At 36.0% G+C, this 14,409-nt stretch overlaps 1 protein-coding gene across 1 annotated transcript in view; it reads right to left on the reverse strand.

Moving 5' to 3' along the window:
* LOC128641079 (FRAS1-related extracellular matrix protein 1-like) overlaps window positions 1–14,409 on the reverse strand; it is a 393,612-nt gene that overhangs the window by 337,627 nt on the left and 41,576 nt on the right. The window contains exons 3-5 of the mRNA XM_053693633.1: window positions 13,400–13,494; window positions 7,111–7,424; window positions 5,710–5,909 (exon numbers count right to left, since the gene is read on the reverse strand). Of these exons, the coding sequence (XP_053549608.1) occupies window positions 5,710–5,909; window positions 7,111–7,424; window positions 13,400–13,494 (609 nt within the window). The remainder of the gene's footprint in view (window positions 1–5,709; window positions 5,910–7,110; window positions 7,425–13,399; window positions 13,495–14,409) is intronic.

Genomic DNA, 14,409 nt, shown 5'->3' on the forward strand with positions numbered 1-14,409 from the left:
ATAAGGCAAATGGTAGGTGAAGTTCGGCTATTGAAAAATAACTGCAGTAAAAAGGATGTTAATTTGTTTTAAAAACATACAAGTTTTGGCTGATTTGTTATTCTATAGCTATACAACAGAAATGTCTTTTAATTACAAGGTGTGTACTGTCCCTTTAACTGCCAGGAATAGCGCACCATCCATCACTACGGTTGCTTAATAATTACTTAGGCCTAGATTTGGAGTTCGGCGGTAGCCGTCAAAACCAGCGTTAGAGGCTCCTAACGCTGGTTTTGGCCGCCCGCTGGTATTTGGAGTCAGTGATTAAAGGGTCTAACGCTCACTTTTCAGCCGCGACTTTTCCATACCGCAGATCCCCCTACGCCATTTGCGTAGCCTATCTTTTCAATGGGATCTTTCTAACGCTGGTATTTAGAGTCGTTTCTGAAGTGAGCGTTAGAGCTCTAACGACAAAACTCCAGCCGCCTGAAAATAGCAGGAGTTAAGAGCTTTCTGGCTAACGCCGGTTCATAAAGCTCTTAACTACTGTACCCTAAAGTACACTAACACCCATAAACTACCTATGTACCCCTAAACCGAGGTCCCCCCACATCGCCGACACTCGATTAAAATTTTTAACCCCTAATCTGCCGACCGCCACCTACGTTATATTTATGTACCCCTAATCTGCTGCCCCTAACCCCGCCGACCCCTGTATTATATTTATTAACCCCTAACCTGCCCCCCACAACATCGCCGCCAGCTACTTATAATAATTAACCCCTAATCTTCCGACCGCAAAGCGCCGCCACCTACGTTATCCCTATGTACCCCTAATCAGATACCCCTAACACCGCCGACCCCTATATTATATTTATTAACCCCTAATCTGCCCCCCACAACGTCGCCGACACCTGCCTACACTTATAAACTCCTAATCTGCCGAGCGGACCTGAGCGCTACTATAATAAAGTTATTAACCCCTAATCCGCCTCACTAACCCTATCATAAATAGTATTAACCCCTAATCTGCCCTCCCTAACATCGCCGACACCTACCTTCAATTATTAACCCCTAATCTTCCGATCGGAGCTCACCGCTATTCTAATAAATGGATTAACCCCTAAAGCTAAGTCTAACCCTAACACTAACACCCCCCTAAGTTAAATATAATTTTTATCTAACGAAATAAATTAACTCTTATTAAATAAATTATTCCTATTTAAAGCTAAATACTTACCTGTAAAATAAACCCTAATATAGCTACAATATAAATTATAATTATATTATAGCTATTTTAGGATTAATATTTATTTTACAGGCAACTTTGTAATTATTTTAACCAGGTACAATAGCTATTAAATAGTTAAGAACTATTTAATAGTTACCTAGTTAAAATAATAACAAATTTACCTGTAAAATAAATCCTAACCTAAGATATAATTAAACCTAACACTACCCTATCAATAAAATAATTAAATAAACTACCTACAATTACCTACAATTAACCTAACACTACACTATCAATAAATTAATTAAACACAATTCCTACAAATAAATACAATTAAATAAACTAGCTAAAGTACAAAAAATAAAAAAGAACTAAGTTACAGAAAATAAAAAAATATTTACAAACATAAGAAAAATATTACAACAATTTTAAACTAATTACACCTACTCTAAGCCCCCTAATAAAATAACAAAGCCCCCCAAAATAAAAAATTCCCTACCCTATTCTAAATTAAAAAAGTTACAAGCTCTTTTACCTTACCAGCCCTGAACAGGGCCCTTTGCGGGGCATGCCCCAAGAAGTTCAGCTCTTTTGCCTGTAAAAAAAACCATACAATACCCCCCCCCAACATTACAACCCACCACCCACATACCCCTAATCTAACCCAAACCCCCCTTAAATAAACCTAACACTAATCCCCTGAAGATCTTCCTACCTTGTCTTCACCATCCAGGTATCACCGATCCGTCCTGGCTCCAAGATCTTCATCCAACCCAAGCGGGGGTTGGCGATCCATAATCCGGTGCTGAAGAGGTCCAGAAGAGGCTCCAAAGTCTTCCTCCTATCCGGCAAGAAGAGGACATCCGGACCGGCAAACATCTTCTCCAAGCGGCATCTTCGATCTTCTTCCATCCGGAACGAAGCGGCAGGATCCTGAAGACCTCCAGCGCGGAACATCCATCCGGACCGACGACTGAACGACGAATGACTGTTCCTTTAAGGGACGTCATCCAAGATGGCGTCCCTCGAATTCCGATTGGCTGATAGGATTCTATCAGCCAATCGGAATTAAGGTAGGAATTTTCTGATTGGCTGATGGAATCAGCCAATCAGAATCTAGTTCAATCCGATTGGCCAATCCAATCAGCCAATCAGATTGAGCTCGCATTCTATTGGCTGATCGGAACAGCCAATAGAATGCGAGCTCAATCTGATTGGCTGATTGTTCAGCCAATCGGATTGAACTTGATTCTGATTGGCTGATTCCATCAGCCAATCAGAAAATTCCTACCTTAATTCCGATTGGCTGATAGAATCCTATCAGCCAATCGGAATTCGAGGGACGCCATCTTATTTTACAGGTAAATTTGTTATTATTTTAACTAGGTAACTATTAAATAGTTCTTAACTATTTAATAGCTATTGTACCTGGTTAAAATAATTACAAAGTTGCCTGTAAAATAAATATTAATCCTAAAATAGCTATAATATAATTATAATTTATATTGTAGCTATATTAGGGTTTATTTTACAGGTAAGTATTTAGCTTTAAATAGGAATAATTTATTTAATAAGAGTTAATTTATTTCGTTAGATAAAAATTATATTTAACTTAGGGGGGTGTTAGTGTTAGGGTTAGACTTAGCTTTAGGGGTTAATCCATTTATTAGAATAGCGGTGAGCTCCGATCGGAAGATTAGGGGTTAATAATTGAAGGTAGGTGTCGGCGATGTTAGGGAGGGCAGATTAGGGGTTAATACTATTTATGATAGGGTTAGTGAGGCGGATTAGGGGTTAATAACTTTATTATAGTAGCGCTCAGGTCCGCTCGGCAGATTAGGGGTTAATAAGTGTAGGCAGGTGTCGGCGACGTTGAGGGGGGCAGATTAGGGGTTAATAAATATAATATAGGGGTCGGCGATGTTAGGGCAGCAGATTAGGGGTACATAGGGATAACGTAGGTTGCGGCGGTTTACGGAGCGGCAGATTAGGGGTTAAAAAAAATATGCAGGGGTCAGCGATAGCGGGGGCGGCAGATTAGGGGTTAATAAGTGTAAGGTTAGGGGTGTTTAGACTCGGGGTACATGTTAGGGTGTTAGGTGCAGACGTAGGAAGTGTTTCCCCATAGGAAACAATGGGGCTGCGTTAGGAGCTGAACGCTGCTTTTTTGCAGGTGTTAGGTTTTTTTTCAGCTCAAACAGTCCCATTGTTTCCTATGGGAGAATCGTGCACGAGCACGTTTTTGAGGCCGGCCGCGTCCGTAAGCAACTCTGGTATCGAGAGTTGCATTTGCGGTAAAAATGCTCTACGCTCCTTTTTTGGAGCCTAACGCAGCATTTGATTAAACTCTCGATACCAGAGTTAAATTTATGGTGCGGCCAGAAAAAAGCCCGCGGAGCGTTAACAGCCCTTTTACCGCCGAACTCCAAATCTAGGCCTTAAGGAGCACTTAACACAAATTGTGAACTACATGATTTTGAACCTTCATATCTGAGAATAATTTTGCAATGCAAACTGCAGCTTTATTTTGTCAAATGAGTATATTGTTTTATGTTTGTTCATTTCACTGATTTCCCTGTCCCCCAGAACAAAAGAACCCCTGCTAACCAATCACAAACTAATATTCAGATACAGCACAAACTCTGTTTGCACATGTGCAGTTGAGAAAGACTGGGGATGCTGCCCTTATCTCTTATCTTAAGGTGGTTTAGCACTGATTCAACTTAGTTACTATTGCAAAGAATGGTTCTTCTATTATGATTGTTGAGGTAAAACTGATAATCCACATTTTACAAACATGTGACTGCTGAGAATCTTAGGGGGAGGGTGAAGTAAACAAAAGCTTAAAAAATTCCATAAAAGTATTAACCCAAACCTCCCTGGGAGAAAGTAAAACAGGCACACATTTTAGATGTCTTACAGCAAAAGGCAGCAAAATAAATAATGAATGCATATTGCAATAATGTTTCACTTGCAATAAATGAAACATTTTAAACGTTGTTAAAATGTCAATTTTAATGGCCCTTTATAGGGTGATGAGTGCATTTATTGTTTAGGTCTTTGTAAATGTCAATAATTTCCTAAATATGTCCCAGTTGAGTTATTTCTTTTTCTATTTATTGCTGATTATATATTTACAAGTTTGGTGGTGTTTTATTTACATTTGTTTGCCAGCTTAGTTATATTGTGGTTAAATTACTCGCCCAGGGCCTAGAAAAGTGATCTTACGCTAAATGTGTAAGGTTAGGAAAGGCTTAGTAAATGCCAGCATGGTTTTGTGTCATTATATGATTTTTACTTTCATGGTTTTTATTTGTAGATAATTGTTGCTAGAAAAAAATGTGTGACTCAACACTTAAAGGAAAATAAAATTCCTAAACAATTCATGATTGAGACTGAGCATACATTTTGTTGTTGTTAAATGTACGGTATGCTGTGATGAAACTTGCAAGACATGTCTGGTGTTTTGTTATATAGACTAAAATATCAGCAGAGTGGAATCCTTTCCAAAACAACTTACACAAAATCTATGGCACATATTCTTACTTCTGCTTTTTCCCTGTAGCGGCAACAACTAGTACAGGGGGCTGCTGAGAGTTTGGATCGTCAGTTAGCCACCCCTGATTTAGGTATCAGTAAAAATGTAAAGACATATCGTGCCTGGGTGCATGTGTGATTCTTTTTTTTTTGTTGGAGGGGGTGGGGATTTTTTTATAGTCACTTATATGGAGCTCTTCAGCATTCTTACAGTAATTGCTTGATCAGTACATGAGTTTATATCTGTCCCTGAACAAAGGTGATAACAGATAAACATATCCAAGAACTTTCAATGTATCTACAAAACAGCAAGAATGTTGCTAACAAAAGCACAGTTTTAAAGGGACACTAAACACCAAATTCATTTTATAAGCTGATTATTGAGGTTATTCCCCGTCTCCCTCTAGTCATGAGTGCCACCATGTTGAAATCTAGTTGTCACTGCATTTCAGTGCTGATGTGTTTGCTCATGTGCAGCTACTCTGCTTCAGATACCTGCTGTGTAACCTAAGTTCCAACATGGCACCCCCATGATTAGAGGGAGGTGCATTAAATGTATTTTAGCGTTTAATGTCCCTTTAAATGCTGTTAGAGCATTGGTTGTGTATACGGATGTTTTGTGATGCAGTGTTTAGTTGCTGATATATTCTATGCATAAATAAAAATGTTATTAATACCTTATTATTATTATTAATATTATTATTATTATTATTATTATTATTATTATTATTCTGATACTGTATGAATGAAGCATGCAGAACTGACAAAATAGTACAAGTTAAAATACTAATGTGAATAAACTGTCAGGGGTGAGAACAATAACACCATTACCTGGCACATCCCAAATGCCCTTTAAATTGTGTCTGTGACATGCGGCATCATAATATAAATAATGTAACTAGTTAGCAATCAAGTCATCGCATCAATTGTAGTTCACAAAACCAAGAAATAAAGATTCTTACTTGTAATTCTTGTCTGTTCTCCCTATCACGAATTTCTACTTGAAGTGGAATGTAATCCATGTCAGGTGACGGGGGACTGAGATGTTGATACTTAATTCCCATCCCCATGAAATCTTCACAGTTTGCTTTCAAATGTCTAACTTCTTTCAGTCCAGGAGGACACACTTTGTTTCCAGGACAGGGAACTTTCTCGTGCCTATCTGAAGATGTAGAAGAAAGAAAATACAGTGAAATAGACAAACAAGAATATAAAGGTCCACATATAATTACTAGCACCAGACCCCTTAGGAACTGTGGCATAGGGCAGGGGTGGTGAGCCATAATACGCTAAGGCCAAGCCAGGGCTAGGACTAATACAAAAAGCACAGAAGTTCTATTTCTATGTATCTTGTAATAATTTGTAAGCAGAATCTAAATATAAAGGGACAGATTACAAGTGGAGCGCTATCTTAACGTGTGCCCATAAAGGAGCAAATATGCCCGTGTATAGGCGCACGTTAAATAAGCAGACATTACAAGTGGCTGGTTAATGTAACTGTGAGCTTGCAGTTTCACTTTGCACTAGAAATCATTAACCAGTGACTTTGTATTGCGGTCTATGGGGACTGTGTGTTCCCTATAAATATATATGTTTTTGCTTATATACATATATATTTAAATTTGCTGTCCATCGCTGCACAACTTACCCATTTCCCTTTGCTAGGTTCTCCATTTCTCACAGCATGAGAATGAGGCTCTCATCGGAGCCTATGGAAGCGCCCTCTCATGAGCGCAAAGCTTACCTGAAAATGCAAACATTTGTGTGTGCAGGTATTACTGAATGGACAGCAAGATTTTGCGCTCGTGATCTGGCCTTTACGGGGGCTGATCTGATACTATAAAATAGAACTGTACAGAAGTTCTTAAATTTTGCAAGCAATTTTATAGTCTCAAAGTGACCTTTGTACTTGACTGACAGAGAGGTTGACAACACACTGCTTAACAAGGGATGAAGTTAAAAGGACATTAAAGATCTTTTTACAAATACATAGTATAAAAATAAAGTATTGCACTGAAAATAATCTTCATACAAAACAAATGTTATAGTAGCATTAAAATATGTGCATTATTTCTAATTTAAAGGCATACCCCTTGAAAAATGTATTGAGTATATTTATCCAATCTATCTTGCTGTTGAAAATTAGTGGCAGATTAAATAAGCACCTTCATCAGTCAAGAAATCAATGCACAAAACATTTTAATTATCAGAGCTATATACTCTACACTATGCATTCCAGTCTCTCTTCAGGCAGTAGAAAAAAAATCATTTTTCAGAGCTGAGTTACAGTTTAAAGTGGTCAATAAATAACAGTTATTGTCAAATTAAAATGAATATATGTTAGAGACTATATACAGACTCACAGTTTCTTGCTCTAGGATTGGGCAGAGAACCAGGTGAGTATTTGCTGTCCCGTCTGAAGTCCTCTACAACAACCTGTCCGTAAGCAGGAAAGTGTAGTGCAGATGACAGGGTTCTGACAACACAACTTGTGCCAGGCTTATTCCACCCATGCTTGAGTGACAGAATGTTTTTATCCACAGCATTGGATGAGACACCGTAAAACTCCGGGACTTCCAAGTATTGCCCAAGATTAACAATACTGTCAGCAGATTCAGATTCATTGATTTGTATTAACATAAGAAGACGCTCTACTGTTGTCTCCAGTTCAGAGAACCTGCACAGAAGGAAAAGTTATAAAGATGTAAATGTAATAACCTTACTTTGAAAATGTTTTGTTAACAAAAATATTGTTTCCTATTGAGAAATAGATCCTTACAGTAAACCACATATAATTATTCCGTGAGTAATCAACCTTGAGTGAAAATGGTATCAAGTTCTAAATAACCACTCTTCATAGAACTGTAATGATAACATACCGAACAATTTGACTACGCATAGTAAATTTTTTTGGCATATTAGTTAAAATATTAGCCATATCTGTTTGGCCTAAATTAAATAATTAATAGAATGTAGAATGTTTGTTAAACATTAGATCAGAGGTCGGAAAACGTTTTCTGTAAAGAGCGAGAAAGTAAATATTTTAAGGATATGTAGGTACATCTATAACAAGAGAGAGAGAAAACAAATTTCCACAAATATTTATTGACGGAATTCAAAATAAATGACAAAAAATGAGACACTCGGAAGCTTATTTTGGTTTTGGTCTCATTTTCATTTTTTATTTTTGTGAAGAAACTCTGTTGTGATGAGATTTTGTTTTTAAATTTTCTAATTAAAATTGTGTTGCTGTAAGTTGAAGTGTGTCAAGCAGCAGTGCAAAGCCACATAGTTCCATGTCTCAATCCCTCATCTCTACCATTGTAGCGCAAAAGCAGACCTAGAAAATATATCAATGAATGAGAGTGGCTGTGTTCCGTTAACCTTTTCTTAACTTATTTAGGGCAAGATTACGAGTGGCACGCTTAAACAGTTGTGAGCAAACGATAACGCATATTACAAGTTGAAAGTAAATGTGTCCTGTATTTTCTGCTTGTATTCTAATAAAGAGACTGAGAAATAATTATATATGGTCATTATACAATTGCTAAAACAACAAATCTAATGGTGACCTAAGACTTTTGCACTGCAATGTGTAATATATATATATATATATATATATATATATATATATATATATATATGTATATATAAATAAAACAATCCAAGATGTTAATCCGCCCTCCTGGGGTCAAACACCCAATCCCTCTGTGTACATACAGCAAGCTTCAACAAAGTCAGATTCAAACCAGGTTTTCTTCAAAGCAATTAGTCAAATTTATTGACGTTTCGGGGAACAAAACTCCCCTTCTTCAGAACACAAATAACACACACAAACCGTGCTTAGAGTGAAACACAAACAGGTACCTCCTTCTTGCTGTCAAAAAAGGCGCCAAAGTGGCATCGTTTCCGGTTTAGGTTAACGTGACCCTGGAAGTTACAACATCCACTTCCGGGTTATAATAATCTTTATACGTACAACAATTGTGAACAAAAAGGGAATCACTAGTGTCTCCAGTGGCCCTGTGTATTAAAACAACTCACCATTAATAAACCTAGTTCTAGATTGTATGTAGAATACAACAATAAGTTAATGCTCAGAGGATCGGCAGCAGGGTTACATTTCTTAATCCACGTATATAATTCTTCTTACAAGATGTGGTTTAGTGCATGTCTATATATATATATATATATACATCATTCTTTGTTACAGATAGTAATCAATATGTCACATTAACACCCATCATTATAGCAATTTTATTGGCAACGGTGCATACCTTATAATACCATTTCACTGTCACGTTTTAAAGTCACCTATAAGGGAGGGGAACTCAATACTGGTCTAGGGGGTACCTTGGCGATAGCGGAAATTATCTCTAATCCGCGTCATCGTCCATACCATAGACAATGACTGGTGGTGTATCTCACTCGTCCGATCCTCTGAGCATTAACTTATTGTTGTATTGTCCATTTTTTTGACATGTTAAAATGGTTGACCACTTAATGCTTGTTGGTATATTCTTACTGGCTGTTCTAATTGTAGTCTGACATCGCTATGGTTTAGGCTTACTTGTCATGTAAACACTGACACCGCATTGCACGTGTGATATTGTAAATATTTGTGACGTCATGATGGTAGAGTTTCGGTGCAACCGGAAGTAACGCAACTTCCGGCATAAGTATAAGTAAACACGTATAGTGAAGCACTGCACACATTATGCGTCATATAAGAAATGTATGGAACGAGGTACATTGTAAATTGTGCTTTAACATACAATGTAGAACTAGGTTTATTAATGGTGAGTTGTTTTAATACATTGGGACATTGGAGACACTAGTGATCCCCTTTTTGTTCACAATTGTTGTACATATAAAGATCATTATAACCCGGAAGTGGATGTTGTAAACTTCCAGGGTCACATTAACCTAAACCGGAAATTATGTCAGTTTGGCGCCTTTTTTGACAGGAAGAAGGAGGTACCTGTTTGTGTTTCACTCTATTTAAGGTTTGTGTGTGTTATTTGTGTTCTGAAGAAGGGGAGTTTTGTTCCCCGAAACTTCAATAAATTTGACTAATTGCTTTGAAGAAAACCTGGTTTGCCTCAGACTTTGCTGAAGCTTGCTATATATATATATACACACACACATACACAGTGTATATACATACACATATTTAGACATGTATATCTAAGCATCTCAATGTTAAAGCCCTTTGCCAGCCTTTTTTTATCTAACACCTGAGACCTCATATCTTCAAGGCCTTATAACTTTTTTGTGCAATATTTTTTTAAATATTTTTTATTAGATAGAGTTATTATGAGTGTAACTAAACTTTATCATGTATTTTTTATGTATTTTGTGCAACCTTTTACACAGTTGTCCAGAGCTCTGAGGACAAAGTAATCATTGTTGCGTAAATCGCTATTGTGCTCAAGCGATCATGTTTACTTTTAACTCGTAACACCAGCAGTAAGCTCAACGAGTAGCTGAAAATATGAAAAATCATATTTATGCATTATTCATATATAATAAAGTGTTATAATTTGTATGTACTGCAAATATTTCACATTCCAATGTTCTTCACATATGGGAATATGTTCTAAATAGTTTAAATACATATTGCTATATATATCTGTATATACAGTATCTATACCTCTCTCGCTCTTTCTCTCTCTCTCTCTCTCTCTATCTATCTATATATATATAGTGTTTTGAGTATTCTGATAAAAGCTTGCCACCTTTTAAGTTGCGAGAAAAAACAATAAGACTTGTAGGGCGAAAATGTTTGCAGAATTACGGTGGGATTTGAGAGACAATGTCATATACGTCCATGAAACACCAGTCCATTTTATGAAAAAACTATTAAGCTACTTATAAGCAGTAATTTATGCTTTGCATATTTAATATGATTTATTACTGTGTCATTTACATACAAATTTTAAGTTTTATTAAAATACAATTTTGGGTGAACAATTTTGTTACGATTTTTAATGCACCTTAATAATACAATTTTGGTGTGAATGGTTAAATTATTTATTTATTTTTGTATGATTTTTAAATAACAATTTTCATTGTGCAATTTTGTAATGTCTGCATCTCCTTCCCATACGAAAATGCAGTATACGCTCCTTAGTGAGACACCCTATGGTTTCCCACCAGGGAAATAGAAGGACTGGTGAGCATTTTTAAAGCATTCTTAAATTTTAAAATAAAATTATAATATATTAATGAAAGTACTCTAATTCAAAAAATTTATTTTTGAATGAAAGAAGTGCACTTAAAGAGACATGATATCCAAATGTTTTATCACTTGAAAGTGATGCAGCATAGCTATGAATAGCTAACTAAAAAAATACCAGCTGAACATCTCTATGTAAAAGAGGAAGATATTTGACCTTAAAATTTCCTCAGAAGCCACATCCCATTGTAAAGAGACTTTAAGCAGCCAATCAGGATGCAAGTCACAGAACTTGCAAGGGAGCGTGCATCTGGCATGTGCAGGTACAGTCATGTTATTTCCCTCCTCAGTTTAAGGAAGTTTACTATACAATCTTGTGAGATTTCAGTGAAATCTCATTAAATCACAGTAAAGCAAAGTGTGACATCAGCGATGCTGATTGGCTGTTGATTTTCTTATTTTTTTTCTCCAACATGCAGTTGACAGTAGCTGAAGGATGTATTCTCAGAGCACTTACCATTGTTAGCTGAAGAAATATTAATGTCAAATATTTACCTTTTTTACATAGAGATGCTCAGGTGATATTTTCTTGTCAGTTTTTTACAGTTATGCTGCATCACTTTCAAGGGATTTGCACATGGTTATTATGTCCCTTTAAAGCTGTTTTTTTCTACTTTTTGTAAGATGAAATGCAAGTTTGTGAACATTTAGTACATGGCATAGATAACCCACAACAGTCTAAGCTTTATTAGTGGAGGTATGCTTCACAAGAATCCATTTTAAATGCTTTTCTTTTAAAGGCAGTTTAGAAAAAAATGATGTAATATCTCTTTAATAATCAAAATACATTACACACACACATACACTGTGTGTATATATATATACTGTACACACACACACACATATTAGTGCATCATTGCAGGTACATGACTTTGTAAAATAAATGTAATTATATTGTTAATATTTATAAAATGAGTCTTGCCAGAATTGTTTTATTTGGATTTTTTTCCAGACTTCACACACTTTTTGAGAAAAGTAAATATAGTAATATATTAGCAAAGATTCAGTAAAAGATTTAAAGAGTGCCTGAAAAAAAAACTATTACAGAATCAGAAATGAGTCTCATAGGTAAACGCCTGGAGGAAATTAAACAACTTTGATATAACGGAAATACCCTCAATTAAACATCCTGCAAATTCTTTTAACTTACAAGGTGTTTGCTTTAACTATACAAACAAATGACTTTTTAACACCTTTTTTTTACAGACACATCTGATTTTTTTTCCCAAGTTATTTTTGGTTAAAGGGTAAATATTCCATTTTTAAAAGATGAATAAAGACTTATAAATGTGTTTCCCCACTAATAACCTAATGAGTTGCTTCATAATCTTTTAAAAGACTCTAAGTTTTGTTGGTATTTTAACACACATGCACAGACATACAACACCTATCTATCTATCTATCTATCATCTATCTATCTATCTATCTATCTATCTATCTATCTATTTCTATCTATATCTATGTATCTCTATCTATCCATGTAAGGAATAGATTATGAGTGGAACACTATTTTGTGCTTCCACTCGCATGTTAACTTCACTAGAAGTAAACTCCTTGCGCACGTCAGGTTGCGCTTGTAAAAGTAAAAAGTTTGCACATGAGTGCAACCTGTTGCGTGCAAAAAGATAAACTTTGCAAAGTCGTAATCCCATTAACGTATTCCCCCATAGACTTCTATGAAGCACGCAAACTGGAGAAAAAAAACTAACAACCATACACGCTAACCTGCATTGCAATAAGCCCCATACTCTAATAAACCCTAAATCTCCACATAGCCCACAGCAAAACACCCTGCTACACTATTAAACCCTAATCCGTCATATAGCTCACCTCAAAACACTGCACTAATCCAGCACACTCCTCCATTGCAAACTGCCCCGCTACCCTATTAACCCCTAACTACCACACCCACACATTGCAAACTACCCTGATACACTATTAACACCCTAACTGCCACAACCCCACATCACAAACTACCACGCTACACTATTAACCCCTAATCAACCACACCCTCCTTGCCAACTATCCCGCTACCCTATTAACCCCTAACTACTACCACCTATCTAATAGTACCCGGTCTTGGTTGGATTATGATACTAGTACAGTTGGATCCGTGGCTTTTACACAACAGGGTAACAAGCACCATTTTTGTTACTGGCTGTTGCAGTGGTTACTGTATAAACTAATACATTCTGTGACATTACATTTAATAGATGGGTAATTGTGTTACAAGGTGTACCTGACCATAAAGAGTAAGAATTTGTGGGAGTTGCAGGATATGAGACCAGGACAAACTTTACATTGTCATATTTTGAATACTATACAATATTTTAGTTCCTGTTATTTGTTTCTGCATTAAATAATCTGTAGACAATGCAATACTGCTAGATCAATAGAAAATATATTGGTTTCACCTGTATACATTTAGCATCACAGAATCTTCTTCCAAAAGAGGTGATCCATTATGAGAGTATTTCACTTCATTTGGCAAGAACTGACAGTCAAAAACCTGCAAACAATATACAGGCATCATAAACAAATAAGAACATTATTATGTGCACAATCTAATCCAAACATGGCAACTATCTTAAGTATAGCAGACTTTGTGCAGTTTAGTTTTTAATGTCCCAGACATACCCAGAATGAAAGGTGTGATCTATTTAAATATGATGAATTAAATATTAAATTGACTAACATAGAAAAATGTTATTTCAATTAAGGGTTGTGAAAATATCTCTTTTTATAGGTTTAAGAAGGGCACTGCACAGCTGCATTATACACTGTACTTTTTTAAAAAAAATGAATACGTTTGTCAGTTTATTACTAAAACTGGATGCAGAATACATATGTATTGCAAAATGGTGAGAATTTGTAAATTGAGAATTTCTTTATTTAAGAACTGTAAATACACACTGCTACATGTATTTTCCTAATTGGCTTTTGCAAATAATAACTGTAAATCAATGCAGTTTTTATTAACATAATGACTGTCACTAATCTTGTTGTATTCAAACTCAAGCCTGATTGGCTCCTCCAAATAAAGCCAGTAGTGAGTGGTGTTTGGCTATTGAAAAATAATTGCAGAAAACTACAATTTGTTTTAAATAAGCTTAGTACTAGCTGATATGTTATTATGTAGCAGTGCAAAAGAAATATATTATAATTACCAATCTTAGTTGAAAGCTAAAACTAGGTAGGCTCATATGCTAATTTCTTAGTCCTTGAGGGCCGCCTCTTATCTGATTGCATTTTGACATTTTTTTCACAACTAGATGGCGTTAGTTCATGTGTGCCATATTAGATAACATTGTGCTCACTCCCGTGGAGTTATTCATGAGTCAGCACTGACTGGCTAAAATGCAAGTCAGTCAAAAGGACTGAAATAAGGGAGCGGTCTGCAGATCTTACGTACAAGCTAATCACA

Source organism: Bombina bombina, chromosome 10 (genome assembly GCF_027579735.1).
Source record: "Bombina bombina isolate aBomBom1 chromosome 10, aBomBom1.pri, whole genome shotgun sequence".
In the NCBI taxonomy this organism is placed as follows: domain Eukaryota; kingdom Metazoa; phylum Chordata; class Amphibia; order Anura; family Bombinatoridae; genus Bombina; species Bombina bombina.